This window comes from Emiliania huxleyi, assembly GCF_000372725.1.
Source record: "Emiliania huxleyi CCMP1516 unplaced genomic scaffold EMIHUscaffold_275, whole genome shotgun sequence".
Taxonomy (NCBI): domain Eukaryota; phylum Haptophyta; order Isochrysidales; family Noelaerhabdaceae; genus Emiliania; species Emiliania huxleyi.
The window spans coordinates 47,651-62,062 of NW_005199968.1; the positions used below are offsets into that span (position 1 = coordinate 47,651).

At 65.3% G+C, this 14,412-nt stretch overlaps 2 protein-coding genes across 2 annotated transcripts in view; one reads left to right on the plus strand and one right to left on the minus strand.

The window, feature by feature from the left end:
* Positions 1-9,992: 9,992 nt before the first annotated feature.
* On the plus strand, positions 9,993-10,736 carry EMIHUDRAFT_115995 (hypothetical protein; the record flags this gene model as incomplete). The annotated part of the gene is made up of 1 exon (XM_005776653.1): positions 9,993-10,736. One exon carries the CDS (start codon positions 9,993-9,995, stop codon positions 10,734-10,736), a length of 744 nt encoding a protein of 247 aa, XP_005776710.1.
* A 1,233-nt stretch (positions 10,737-11,969) lies between these two features.
* Positions 11,970-14,412, minus strand: part of EMIHUDRAFT_238719 (hypothetical protein) — a gene marked incomplete at both ends in the record, with an annotated part of 4,936 nt that continues 2,493 nt past the window's right edge. The window contains 5 exons of the mRNA XM_005776654.1: positions 11,970-11,983; positions 12,540-12,580; positions 12,664-12,849; positions 12,976-13,031; positions 13,150-13,329. Of these exons, the coding sequence (XP_005776711.1) occupies positions 11,970-11,983; positions 12,540-12,580; positions 12,664-12,849; positions 12,976-13,031; positions 13,150-13,329 (477 nt within the window). The remainder of the gene's footprint in view (positions 11,984-12,539; positions 12,581-12,663; positions 12,850-12,975; positions 13,032-13,149; positions 13,330-14,412) is intronic.

Here is a 14,412-nt window from a genome sequence, read left to right on the forward strand (position 1 = left end):
GAACCTCGAAGCGCGTTCGTTTGAAGAAAGGCACACGGTACTATCGATCGGGCCACCGGAGAGTCACCGGTAAACTTCGACACTTTGAGGGGTGAGAGCATGCATTATTGTGGCATATCATGTCACATAAGGTCGAGCTTGACCGCAGAAGCATCAAGAAGCGGATACTCCAGACGGCGGCGCGCGATGCGGCGGAGGCACGGGCGCGCGGCGGGCTGTGGGTCAAGTTCACCTCGTTCGTCACCGCGCTGCCTCGCCCGTACATCGGCGCTTCCATCCTACTCGTCCTGCTCGCGTGCCTCATCCCGGTCTACATGGGCTCGCCTGCCTCGATCGGCACGCCTGTGGCCGACGCCGTGGACGAGCCCTCGAACATGGGCGTGATGGTCGAGTCCGTCACCGCACTACCCCTCGAGCTGTCCACCGGGCCGGCGACTGGCTCAGGTGGCGGAGCAGAGTACGCCATCGAGGAGGACCCGCTCCAGCCGATCTACCGCAAGGTCGCGGGCGACATGTTCCGCGCGGTGAATGACATCGACGTGCCCAAGACGGTCCCGCTCGTCCTCTCGTACACGTGCATCATGCTCGCCATGTACGTGGCGCGCATGGACGCGATGCAGGCACACGCGCTTGTCGGGCATGTCAAGGTCGTCGACGCGTACGACACGACCGCCGGTGTGAACATGCCGGGATCGTATGCCGCTGGCGTCGACTCCAAGGCGGGCATGAACATGTTCCCGACGCCCGACTACTTCCCTCACGGGTGGCGCGAGCCCGAGAAGCCCATCTACATCCGCTGCGCAAACAACGACTACCTCAAGGCGAAGGGCGTCGGCACCGCGTACGCCTTCGCGCTGGCTGACCCGACCAAGCCGCAGGACACCAAGGTTGTGAACACCGAGTGGGTGAACGCGCTGTATGTGAAGGTCTTCAGTGACCACTCACAAGCTGTTCCAAGGCCCGACAGAAATGTACTGTCAAAACTTTGTTCAAACAAAAGTCCTGGCCCGCGGCCCCCACACCCACAATGACTATCAATCCAGGCTGCGGGTGAAGGGCAAAACCGCGCCGCTGCAGAACGGTTTTTGCAAAACCGCGCCGCAGCGGTACGAAACTGCGCAGATGCAGTCCAGGGGTGGTAAGGACACTATGTGTGTGTGTGTGGCCGTAGACTAGACGGCTGCGCGGTCGTCGGTCTTCAACAGCCCCCCATCCTCGCATCGGGTAGCGAGGCTGAGGATCTGAAGAAGCTAGACGACTCCTACATCTCCTACTATCGCGCGCACAATTGCGCAGCCTCCTCAAGGGTGGAGGACGAACATACAAGTGACTCGGGGAGCTCCAGGAGCGCCCATACTGCCGGTTGTCGACTACATTTGATGAAGGGGAAGTCGGCGTTTCCCCTCTCTGCCGTCCTAGGCGGTGTCGTTCATGATCTCCTTGCGGAACGACTCGAACTCCTTGCGCGGGAGCGGCTTGGTGAAGAAGTCGGCGAAGTTCTTGAGGCTCTCGACGTACTCGACCTTGACCTCCCCGGACTCGACGAGCTCGCGAATCTTGAGCTCCTTGCGCAGGATGTGCTTCGTCTTGTCGTGCATGACCGGGTCCTCGGCGACGCGCAGCGCGGCCGTGTTGTCGATCTTGATGATGGTCGGGCCCTTGGGCTTGTAGCCGAGCGACGCGAGGAGCGAGCGCAGGTGGACCGCCTCGCAAGCCGCCAGCGTGCCGGCAGAGATCTCGGCCTCGAATGTCGAGAGGGAGATGTGACCCTGCTTCTTGGAGAAGTACGAGATGATCGCGGTGCCGATCTTGAAGGCGCAGCCGGAGGTGCTCTGGCGGGTGCACCAGTTCGCGTCGGAGCAGCCGAAGAGCTTGGGGTCGGCGACGCGCTCGTAGTGGAGGCCGAGGTCCTGCGTGCCGATGAGGTAGATGAGGCAGCGCTCGGCGGCGGCCTCGATGTTCGCGTCGGGCCAAGCCATGCAGCGCGCCAGCTGCGAGACGGTGTACTGGATGTCGGGGCGCGCGTTGGTGGCGAACATGAGGCTGCCGATGAGGCACTGGCAGCGCTGGAGGAGCTGCGGGTCGGGCGCGGTCTTCTTCTCGGCTGCGCTGATGACGATGGACGGGAGGTCCTTGTCCGCGGGCACCTTGTAGCCCGCGTGCGTGACGCCTGACGGGAAGAAGCGCGCGCGCAGCGTGTCGATGTACTTGCTGGCAGACAGCTTGAAACCGGTCTGCGTCTTGGTGATGTTGAGCCCGAGGAACTCGTGCACCTTTCCCTCGTGGACCTTGAGCGGCTTGCCGACGTGCTTGTTGAAGTGCTCGATGTACTCGTGCGCGAGCGCCCTGCCAGCGGTGGTCCCGGAGTGGAAGATGCCGAAGTCGTCCACGTAGATGACGACGATGAGTTTCGTGCTGTTGCGGGTGAGGACGAAGCAGCTCGGGTCCGCCTCGGACTGAACGAGCCCAGGAAACGCCTTGTTGATGGACTTGACGTGGTTCCACCAAGCGTTACCCGCGGATGGTGCGCCGTAGAGGTTGCCGACCTCGCACACCATGTCCTTCTCCTCGCCGGTGATGGGGTCGATGTAGCAGTACTCGGGCTTGCCCTTGAGCCCCTTCGGCATCTCGCAGTACCAGGTCTCGCCCTCCCCGCGCTCCGCCCAGGTGTACGCCATGGGCTGGTCGCACGTGATGAGTTCCATGTCCTCCTGCGCGGCCACGTTGAGCACGGTGCGGGTCGTGCCGTAGCGGACGACGCTCGCGAAGGTCTTGGTGAAGTCGACGCCGGGCCGCATCAGGTTGCCCATGACACAGCCGCGCCACTTGCACCGGCCGTCGGACTTCCGGGAGGCGATCTCCTTCAGCGGGAGGACGCGTACCTTGGCGGGGCGGCGCATGGGCTTGAGCGTGCCGTTCTGGATGAGGCCGAGGAACTCGGTGTCATACGCCTTGTACCACGCGTCGCGCAGCTTGGGGTCGCGGATGTTGGCGATGTCCTTGTAGTGCTTGGGCACGATGTTGTCCGGCATGGGCATGATCTGGCCGTCCACGCTCGACATGTACGCGACGCACTGGTCCGTGGTGTTGCGGTAGACCGACGACGATGGGGATGCGGCCGCCGCAGCCGCCCAGATGCCGAAGGGCGTGGCATTGGCGGCGAGGCGGGCGTTGAGCATGTTGTTGTACTCGCCCGTCGAGACGCCGCCGCGGCTGCGAGTGGTGCGCGGCGCAGGCGCACCCGCTGCGGGCGGGTTGACGTTGCCGTCGTTGGCCGGGTCTGGCATGATCACCACCTCCTCGTCGAGGGTCAGCCCCCCGGCGTGGTTGTCGGTGGTGGGGAGGAAGACGGAGTCGCCGCGGGTCACGTTGTTGTCGAGCGTAGCCTTGTCCGACTCGTCGGGCGTCTCGTCCGCGGTCACAGGCTCCGGCCACGCGCCCTCGATGTCCGTCGGGGTGAGGTCGGAGGTAGGAGCACGGTACTCGATGCCGTTCCAGAGCTCGTTGACGCAGAATGTCGCCTGCGTGGTGGTGCCGATGTGCCCCTTGCGCGGACCCTCGGTGATGACGTACTTCCAGCCGGGCGAAGTGCGCGAGATGCCGAGGAAGGCCGCCATCTCGCCCGTGGGTGAGACACCGTTCGCCACAAGGTGGGAGGGCGACTTGACGATCATCTTGCACGCCCACGGGTAGAACATGTTCATCTTGGGGCGCTGCCCGGTCTTGAGCTCGTACGCTGACTTGCCGGTGTCGCGCACGGCGAAGGTGGCGTTGGCGATGGTGGCCGCGTACACCCAGGCGTAGCCCCAGTACTGGTAGAGCTGGGCGGCGCCATGCCCCCCTGCGCGTGCCATCATCTCCCGCACGATCCTGCCGCAGGTAGCGTTCGCACGCTCGCACGCCCCATTCTGCCACGGCTCGTAGGGGCAGCTGTTGCGGAGGGTGATGCCGTACTTGAGGCAGAGCTCGCGCACGGCGCTGGAGTTGAGGACGACCTCGTTGTCGCAGAACGCAACCCCTCCGCGGAACGTGTGGCCGTCCTTTCCCTCGTTCTCGGCGAAGTACTTGCGCAGGTAGGCAGGCGTCTGGCCCTTGGTCTGCAGGATGTACGGCGTGATGGTGCTGGTGTGCTCGTCGACGACCATGAGTGCGTAGCAGTGCCCATCGACGCCTACCACACCCTTGGGCGACCAGAGGTCGTAGTGCGACGAGCCCCCGAAGCGAGTGGCCAGTGGCCGGCCGGTGCTGCGCCGCGCGTGGTACTTGGCGTTCGCCTGCAGCGCGGCGTCGTCGAGGCCCTCGTTGCGGTCCATCTTGGAGAGGTCTGGCACGCCGTCCGCGATCTTGCTGAGGTCCTTTAGCGCGTCGCCGGAGATGCACAGGGCGTGCCGCCAGAAGGTGCCATCCGTCGGGCGCCGCCCCGGCTTGCCGCGCACGATGGCCTTGGCGGCGTTGGCGCCGACGGATGCGCCGAGCGGCATCAGGTGGATGTTGAAGTCCTCCCCGAAGTAGATGGTCTGCCCGGAGGGGTAGTTGAAGCGTGGTGGGCAGAGGTCGAAGCGGACCACGATGTTCTGCGCCTTGCACTCCTTGACGCTGACGAGAGGCATGGCGAGTCCGGGCGCGTACAGCGCGTTCACCCACTCGGTGTTCACAACCTTGGTGTCCTGCGGCTTGGTCGGGTCAGCCAGCGCGAAGGCGTACGCGGTGCCGACGCCCTTCGCCTTGAGGTAGTCGTTGTTTGCGCAGCGGATGTAGATGGGCTTCTCGGGCTCGCGCCACCCGTGAGGGAAGTAGTCGGGCGTCGGGAACATGTTCATGCCCGCCTTGGAGTCGACGCCAGCGGCATACGATCCCGGCATGTTCACACCGGCGGTCGTGTCGTACGCGTCGACGACCTTGACATGCCCGACAAGCGCGTGTGCCTGCATCGCGTCCATGCGCGCCACGTACATGGCGAGCATGATGCACGTGTACGAGAGGACGAGCGGGACCGTCTTGGGCACGTCGATGTCATTCACCGCGCGGAACATGTCGCCCGCGACCTTGCGGTAGATCGGCTGGAGCGGGTCCTCCTCGATGGCGTACTCTGCTCCGCCACCTGAGCCAGTCGCCGGCCCGGTGGACAGCTCGAGGGGTAGTGCGGTGACGGACTCGACCATCACGCCCATGTTCGAGGGCTCGTCCACGGCGTCGGCCACAGGCGTGCCGATCGAGGCAGGCGAGCCCATGTAGACCGGGATGAGGCACGCGAGCAGGACGAGTAGGATGGAAGCGCCGATGTACGGGCGAGGCAGCGCGGTGACGAACGAGGTGAACTTGACCCACAGCCCGCCGCGCGCCCGTGCCTCCGCCGCATCGCGCGCCGCCGTCTTGGCCTTGAGGATGGCGGGCGTGTCGGTGGGGTTGGAGTCGGGGAAGGTGTCCTCGACCTGGTCGGTGCCGACGCCAGCGACAAAGCCGCCGACGATGCCGTCCGGGTCGAACGTGCGGGTGACAGAGTCGGCCAGCGCCGCCCGCACCTCCTCGTGGTCGGTCGCGGTGGAGTCCGACTTCTTGAAGGGGTCGTGCGGGAGGGTGCGGCCGGGGGACTTGGCGCACACCTTCTTGTACGAGGACTGGGCCATGCGCACCTTCGTCTCGTGGTCGATGCGGTCGGGGAGTTCCTCGAGCACCTTGGCGACAGGGACCCCCTTGCAGATGAGGTCGCCGATGCACTTGCCACCGTGCAACCCATTGCAGTGGGGGCACGGCTTGCGCCCAGCGGCTGCGCGGCCGCCGCGGTCCCCGCCGCCCTTGTCGGACTTGATCTGCGCCTGGAGAGCGGCGACCTGGGACTCGGCGGCCGCGAGCTTCTCCTTGAGCACGCCTTGCGAGGCAATCTCCGCCTCGAACGCCGCCTGCGCAGCCGCCTTGGCCTCGTTGGCGCGGTCCGCGTTGTCTTGGTCGAGGATGCCCTGCATCGCGAGCGTGGACGCCTTGAGGCCGTACGTCTTGCCCGATTGCGCGGCGAGTTGGCGCTGTATGCCGATCTGCACGCGCATGTTTGCGCCGAGCGTGGCCCCCTTGGCGGCGATCGCGTCGAGGATGTATTCCTCGATCACCTCGTCGGGGAGGTGCCACTGGGAGTCCTTGAGCAACTTGTTCGCCTGCTCGATGCCCGTCTTGAACTTGGCGAGGCTCGCGGACGTGAGGTCCTTGAGAGCGTCGGGGGAGTACGCCTTCTCGAGATCCGCGCGCAGCGCCTTCGTGCGCACGTTCTTGGAGTTCGTGTCCTCCGACTCGATGAGCGACTTGATCGCCGCGATGCCCTTCTTGATGTCGTCGTAGTGGTCGGCGTCCTCGTCCGCCAACATCTCGGCGAGCGTGTCGTCGTCCTTGACGGCGTTCTGCAGCGCACCGTAGAGTTGGCGCGACAGAGTCACCGACAGGTCCTTGAAGAACTTGTCGATCATGGCCGGGATGAGGCCGTCCGCAGTGCCGATGTTCTTGTAGCGCACGTGCAGCGCGACCGCCTCGGCCTCGCGCTCCGCGCCCGGCCGGATGGTGCCCACCTCGATGATGTCGAGGAGGTACTTGTGTTGCTTCGCCGCGGTCCGCAGGTTGCGGAACCACTCGTTGAACTCCCGCTCGGAGCTCTGTTTGTAGGCCGGAATCACCAGCTTGTCCGTCGACGACATGTTGTCGTAATGTCCCGGGGATCGTTGCCCCGCCGCCACCAACTGTGAAGGTCTTCAGTGACCACTCACAAGCTGTTCCAAGGCCCGACAGAAATGTACTGTCAAAACTTTGTTCAAACAAAAGTCCTGGCCCGCGGCCCCCACACCCACAATGACTATCAATCCAGGCTGCGGGTGAAGGGCAAAACCGCGCCGCTGCAGAACGGTTTTTGCAAAACCGCGCCGCAGCGGTACGAAACTGCGCAGATGCAGTCCAGGGGTGGTAAGGACACTATGTGTGTGTGTGTGGCCGTAGACTGGCATACGATGATACTATACCAAGCTGAAGTACCGAATCCGGTAGGGCCGCGCTGCGGCGCAGACAAAGGCGCCCCACCCCGCGGCCCTGCTCTGCCTGCTGCGGGCGGGCGCCGACACGAAGCTGCGCACGGAGTCTGGACACACAGCGCTGCAGACTGCCAAGGAGCAGGGCAGCGCCAAGTGCGTGCGCGCCTTTGGGGAGCACGCGGCGGCCGTGGCAGCAGCCAAGAAGGCGGCCGAGGCGGCGGCGAAGGAGGCAGCGTGGGCTGCGGGGGCGGCGGAGAGGGCGGCAGCGGAGGCGGAGGCGGCGCGGCACGCCGACGAGCTGCTGGCGGAGGTCGAGGCGGAGAAGCGCGGCAAGGGCAAGAAGGGCAAGAAGAAGAAGAAGGGCGGCGGGAGCGGCGGCGCTGGGCCGTCGCAGGAGAAAGAGGCGCCGGCGGAGGCAGCCGCAGCCAAGCCCGCGCCGTTGGACAGGGAGGGGCTGCTCCGGCTTCTCGCGGAGCTCCACGAGGACAGGATCCGGTTCGGCATCACGCCGGAGACGTCGGTCGAGGGGTTGGCCGAGGCGTTGGGAGAGGCAGGCCGAGGCGGCAGGCGAAGCGAGCGAGGAGGAGACGGCGGAGGCGGGTGAGGAGGCAGCCTTGGTGGCAGCGGAGGCGCGCCGGGAGGCTGAAGCCGAGGCGGACGCTTTGGCAGCGGCCTAGGAGGAGGCGGCCGCCGCGGCAGCGGCAGCGGCTGCGGCGGCTGCGGCGGCGGCTGCGGCGGCGGCGGCAGAGGCGGCAGAGGCGGCGGAGGCGGCACTGGCTGCCGTCAAGGCGAGGCGCCCTCGACTCCAGTCGAGACGGCGCTACACCACGCCGCTCGCGCGGGAGCGGACAACGGATGCTTGGCGGCCTTGCTCGACCGTTGGGAGTCGGTGGCCAGCGACGACGACGGCTCGGCGTGTGCCTCGAGGGACGTGTGGGGGCGGACGCCATTGCACTGGGCGGTCGTCAACGGCCACCGCGAGGCGATCGTCACGCTCGTCGAGGCTGGGAGCGACATTGCGCTGCGCGACAAGCAGCACGAGTCGGCCCTCGACCTCGCCGAGCGGAGGGCGACCTGCCACGCGGTGGGTTCGGAGGCCGGTGCGACAAGCTGACGGTCAGCTTGCTCAAGCTGATGTTGCCGCGCGACCACGCCGACTACAGCTCCTTCCACCCGGAGGGCCTGATGGACCTCTGTACGCACGAGGTGCTCCGGCACGCCGAGAGGCTGAAGCTCGGCGCCGAGGAGCGCGAAGCCTTCCTCGCGCTGAGCCCCGCGGACCATGTGATGACAATTGACGAGCTAAATGCGCGGGATGAGGGTCGCCTCTAGGGTCGCCTATGAACAGTACTCAGTACTGACATCTAGATGAGGGGTTGAGGCGCGGGTGGGCGGTTTCATATTTAAAGGCCTACTTTGGGAGTCTTGGGCGGGCGCCCTCAAAACCCGTACCCGCAGGCGTACCCGGCCTACGTTCGCCGAGAGTGGCCTGGCCCCGGGCCCACCGGGCCACCCCCGGAGGCCGATGGCGACATGCACCGCGACCCATTCCTTCTGGAGGCTGCTCTCAGACGTTCAAGCGGCGCCAGCGAGCTTGTGAGGGGCGGCTGTGGACACAGCAGGCCCACCAGACGGGCGTCAGAGCTTGCCGTCTCGGGGTGCTGTCGTGGGGAGAGCCCGAGACAGCTGCGGAGGAGCCGAGTGCAGTGGCGAGCCAGAGGCTACCTGGGTCACCAAGTGGTAGCCCTTGCCCATTCTGAGCAGGGCTGTGCTTTGGTGGGGTTGTGCTTGAGCATGTGTGAAGTGGGAGTGCGTGCCGGCGGTGTCTGTGGGTGAAACGGGCGTGTATGAGGCCGTAAGAGCCGTGGTATGAGCCAGAGTGGGCTTCTTCTCCCAAAGTAAGGACGGTTTGGGACAGCTCAGACTTGATACTGATGGGCCTGGGCCAGGAGAGCGACAGAGAAGGCGAGGTGGTGAGCTGGGAAGCCGCTTCGTCGGCACCTGGACGTGTCGCGATGAACTGCCGAAAAAAGCACCTTTTGCGGCTATTGCTCAAAACTTCGGGAGACAAGGCCTACATATTATGACTGCATCCATGCGCCTGGTGCATGAAGGCTGCGGGTCAGGACATTTCACGGTCGGTGGCGCCGGTGATGGCCTCCGGAAAGCCCTCGCAATCGCCTCGGATGGGGTCCACCGGAGACAATCTCGAGCCCTCTCCGTGGCATCACGAGCCGGTGTGAGCTTGCAGACCCAAATAAGTGCGGTCTGGGACGGCTTAGGCTTGCTACTGATGGGCCTGGGCCAGGAGGGCGACAGAGAAGGCGAGGTGGTGAGCTGAGAGGCTGGAGCGTCCGCGTGTGACCTTGTCGCGATGCAAGTGCCACGAAGCCTCGGCTCAAAGTCGAATTTTCGTTTCGGCTTTACTGGTGACCATAGTACCGTCTAACTTTTGCGTTCCTTCAAACGAATCCTTTAAAGTCTCGACAATCACTCAGCAGCTTATGTGGCACCGCAGAGGCTCCCTTGGGGATGCCTGAGGCCACCAAAACGACTCACTAAGAGCCGTACGTGGACGAATTTCTTTTTTTCCGGTTACCTACGTTATGCGAGGATGCGGGGGGGGCGGATGGCTGGTTACTGATTTGCGGGGCGCGGAGCCGAGCCGGCCGCGCCACACTATCTTTCCCCCTCCTCGACTTTGGCGCGGCGCAGGCAACGGCGCAGCCGCGAGACGGGCCCGGTCGCTTGTCGCCGAGCTGCGGCGCCGTCGTGTGTTTTTGGGGGTGGGGGGGGGGGGGGGGGTAGATCGAGAAGATGGGGGTAAGACGATCGAGCACGCGACTTTTGGCATTCGAGATCCTGTCGCGAGACCTCTCTCCAATGGTTGTCCCATCTCTTACCAAATAAATCCCTCCCTCCAGGGATAGATACAAGAGCGGTCCGCCCACGGGCATTTGTGGCATCGAGATCGATGAATGGGTGATGGTCGACGCACTCATCAGTCCGAGTCATTCGGTGATCGAATTTGGAGCGAGGTTTGGGACAACCTCGTGCCGGCTGGCTCACGCGACGAAAAATTCTGGCAATGTCGTGTCGGTTGATCCTGATAGGAGCGCCCACAAGTTTCTGCTCGAGAATCGCGAGCTCAACCGTTGCAACTTTCACGCGGTTCTCGGTGTCGTTGCTTTGAAGAACTCGTTCATGGTGGCTGGCAGAACCGGGTATGATGGGTACACGCTCTCTGCGGACGAAGTCGGAAGGAGCGGAGCAACGGGGCTAGACGCGGTGCCCTCAATCACGCCCAAGACGCTCCAAAAGTTTATCGGCACGAAGATCAACGCCCTGCTCATTGACTGCGAAGGCTGCATCGCGCGCGTCTTCGAGACCGGCATCGTGGAGCAGGTCGAACTCGTGCTGATGGAGATGGACCAATTTGGCATCCCGCCTAGAAGTGTGCATTACGGGCAGTACTCGAAGCGGCTTCGCGGTATGGGGTTCGTGCGCATCTGGTTTTCGCACGACACGTTCGATCCGCGTGCGTCGTGGTCAGCCGACATGCTGCATGCGGCGTGGGCTAAAAACGGCACAGAATACGCACGAATGGCCGCGCAGCAAGCGGACCACAACTTGTGTACTCACTACAAGGGCCGCCACAACCTGCCCGACAAGTTTCTGAGATGCGCGACGGAGGACAAGGGCGGCGATCACCGCCCAAACGGTGGTTGAGGATGCCGTCACTGCTCACCGGAGACCCCGCTGTCCCGGTAGTACTGTATTACAATACCTCCTCTGCTGGTTCGTCTATTCCCCCCCCCCCCCCCACCTCGCGCCTGTGGCTGACCGATCGGCGCTCCTGTCGTGATCTGTCGCACTGTCGCGGGATCGGCGTGATCGCGAGGTGGCGTTCTCTCGGGTAGTAATAGAGCCGTATCCTGGCTCTTCCTGGGGGAAGCAACCAGACGCGGCTCGCGGGGACGGGCTAGTGCATGGCACACAGAGTACGAATCACATGGCGGCTGAGAAAAAAAGGAATGGGAAATACCGGCACGGTGGTCGGTGCACGGTGGTTTCGGTGGGGCTTTCGTTACGAAATACATCTTTAATCCGGCTTTGGGTGCGTCGCGCACTTTTCATCAACCTCGGTCTGTGAAGTGCGATGGCGCGGCTACGTGCCCTCACGGGCGACGCTTGAGAGGCGCCTTGTCGAACGCCCAATTCCACCCTCGCACCGCCCGCCGACCGGCGGCGGCCTTCGCCTCACGAACGCGCTCCGACCTCCGCTCCCGCTGCCGCCGCGCCGCCTCTCGCCGCCGGGCCTGTTCACACCACAGACGCAGGGTGCGAAGAGACTGGGGGAGTACACCACTTCCGCTCGGGAAAAACCTCGGATCTCGGCAAGATCTCGGCCGCACTTCGGCCGCACCTCGGCCGCACCTCGGCCGCACCTCGGCCGCACCTCGGCCGCACTTCGGCCGCACCTCGGCCGCACTTCGGCCGCACCTCGGCCGCACCTCCCTCCTCCCCTGCCACACCTCGCAATCTTTGCTAGATCTCGGCTAGATCTCGGCTATCTCGCCTCGACCCTCACCCGGCGCCGACCCGCCGCCTCGCGCCGCCTCGCTTGGGTATTGGCTGGTGTGGCGCGCGCGAGCATGTGGCGCGAGAGGAGAAGGCAGAGTGCGCGAGCGGCGTCCGCGCCTGCACACAAGCTCACCGCGGCTGGTCAGGCGACCCAGCCCCGCCGGCCCAACTCCATGCAGCCCACGGCGTCCCGCGCCGAGGGAAGCGTACACGTGTGCAGCGCGGACGGCAGCGGGCGCCAGACGCCGTGAGGCGGCGGCGGTGGCGCAAGATGTGGCGGCGGCGGCGGCGAGCGCGGCTGCGCGTGTCGCGGCGAGGCGGCACTCTGGATGGGGGGTGGGGTGGTGGTGGGTGGGTGGGTGTGTGGGGGGGGGGGGTTTAATGGACGGGGCCTTAGGGAAAAAAAGTCAAAAAAAGGCTGGCGAGTCCGGAAAGAGCCCGACCGATTGAGGGGGAGGGAAACCCCCGGGGGGGGGGGGGGATGCGAGAGTTGATCGATTGTGAGTCGGGGAGAGGGAGAGAGGGAGAGAGGGAGAGAGGGAGAATGGTGTGTGTGATGCGAGAGTTGATAGATTGTGGGAAGTGCCACCGGATCCCCACGACCGGCGTGTGAAACCAACTCGCAAAGCGCCGCGATCCGCAGATAGGGGCGTCGAGGCGGCGTCGCGCTGCCGCCGAGGCATCCCCTCGCCTGCCAAGATCATCCTCACTATTTCATCAAATGTCGCATGACACACAGCCCTTCACGCCTCTCTCGATCACCCGACGGGCTGCGAATACCGTGAAAACAGCCACCTCTCGGCCATCTCTCGCCTCAGGTGATCTCCGGGTGATCTCGGGCAATCTCGGCAACGCATCGCCTGCCAACGTCGCCTCGTCGCCAGGTGGCGGCGCCGCCCCACGCCGCAGCAGAGTGAGCAGCTGCCCACTCGGCGAGCGCACGCGCACCCGCCTCCGCAGCGGCCCCCTCCGCCACGCAGGCAAGGTCACTGTCAGGTGCAAGTCGTCGCCGCGCCTCTCCCAGCCCGACTGCCTCCGCGCCAGCCCGACCGCCTCGGCAGCGACCCTCCACCTCGGAGGCGTCGCGCCGGACAGCGCAAACGCGACCGTCACGCCGACAGCGGGGAGAGGGCACGCCACGAGGTCTCCCGCCGCCGATCCGGGCGGGAGGTACGTCTTGAGGGGCAGCCCGCCCCTCTCCGCCATCTCGCGGGTGATGCGCTGCCCAAAGGCGGACGCGTAGGCGCGCGGGTCGACGCTGGCCGCCGTCCAGCCTCCAAGAGAAGAGAGCGTCGCGCGCACTGGAACTCGCACCACCGGCGGCGGCGGCGGCGGCCTCACTCCGCCGTTCGCTGCCGCTGCGGCGGCGGCGGCAGGCCCCCACGCGATCTCTTCGTCGTACCGCTGGCGCGCTGTCGGGTCGGAGAGGCACTCAAAGGCCTAAGAGGAAAGTTCCGAGAAGGTACCGAGGTTCGTGGCAGGTTCTTGTCGGCGCGCACGGGCGGAGCGAGGAGGCCTCATTGGCGCGCTGGAAGCGGCGGACGGCCGCCTCGCGCACCGCTGCCGCGCTGTCGGGCGGAAGCTTGTCCGGGTGATCGGCGAGGGCGATGCGGCGGAAGGCGGCGCGAATAGCGTCTGGTGCAGCATCAGACGCGACGCCCAGCACGTCGTAGTGCGACTCCGCCGCGGCGGTTCGGAGCAGGGCGAGGAGTAGGAAGGACGCCATAGGCGCTGTGCGCTGGTGTGTGTGTGTGTGCGCGCGCTGGTCTGTGAGAGGTTGAGGTGCGAGCCCTGGAGGCCCTGGCTGGGGATGGGGGATGTTCATAGATCTCAGGCTCCGTGGTTCCCGGTATGATAACAGGAGAGAGAGAGAGAGAGAGAGAGAGAGAGAGAGAGAGAGAGAGAGAGAGAGAGATTCATTTCAAAGATGATGCCTGGTGAGGTGATGGTTGCGAGGAAAGTGCTACGGAGGAGTGTGGGTGTCAAGGCGCACTGTGACGACACGAGTTATGCATTCACAGGGGTGTGGGGACCTATCAAGCTGGAGGGGGCGACAGCTGCTGGGTGGGTAGCGAGCGAGTTAATCCAGGGGATTCCAAACGGAGCAGAAAAATCGGGAGTGAGCGTGCAGGAGTGGGATGGAACGGATGCGGAAGGGAGGTCTCGGGGGACGAAGGGGTCACACCCGACGACCTCGGGAACTAGCCGGGGCAGTCGGAGAAGTGGCAACTCCGTTGCAATAGCACAGACGACTCCACAGCGCTAGAAGACCTGGCACCGGACGACACGACGCACATATACATGTCCACAAAAGGTGTCGGGAGGGGCGAGGCGGAGAGGGGACCACGTGACGGCGCGGCTGGCGCCCCGCTATTCCGGCCGGCCAGAGCCGCCACGGCGTGAGACCGCTGTGCGCCGCGCCCTGCCCGCGCTCGCACCCACGACACGTCACATGCCTCGGAGGGGCGGCGGCTCGCAGACGTACACCTCGACGTCGGGGTCGTCGGGCTCGGGCTCCTCCTCCTCCACCTCCACCTCCTCGCCCTCGGCCCTCCGCCCCTGCAGCTTGAGCGCGGCGTTGTAGTCCTTCTCCTTGTGCCGCTGCAGCCACGCGAGCGCCTGGTCCAGCACAGGAGACGCCTCTCCCCGCCCCCGCTCCCCCTCACCCCACCCTTCTGGTCGTGTCTGGTCTGGTGGACGAGTCTGTCTTCCTCTCCACGCTGTCTACTCTGCGGTAGACAATGGTCTCCTTCCTGGCTCGCGCACCTTTGGTCGTTGCACCCCCCCGCCGTGCATGGTCCAGCCCATGCCTGCTCGATGG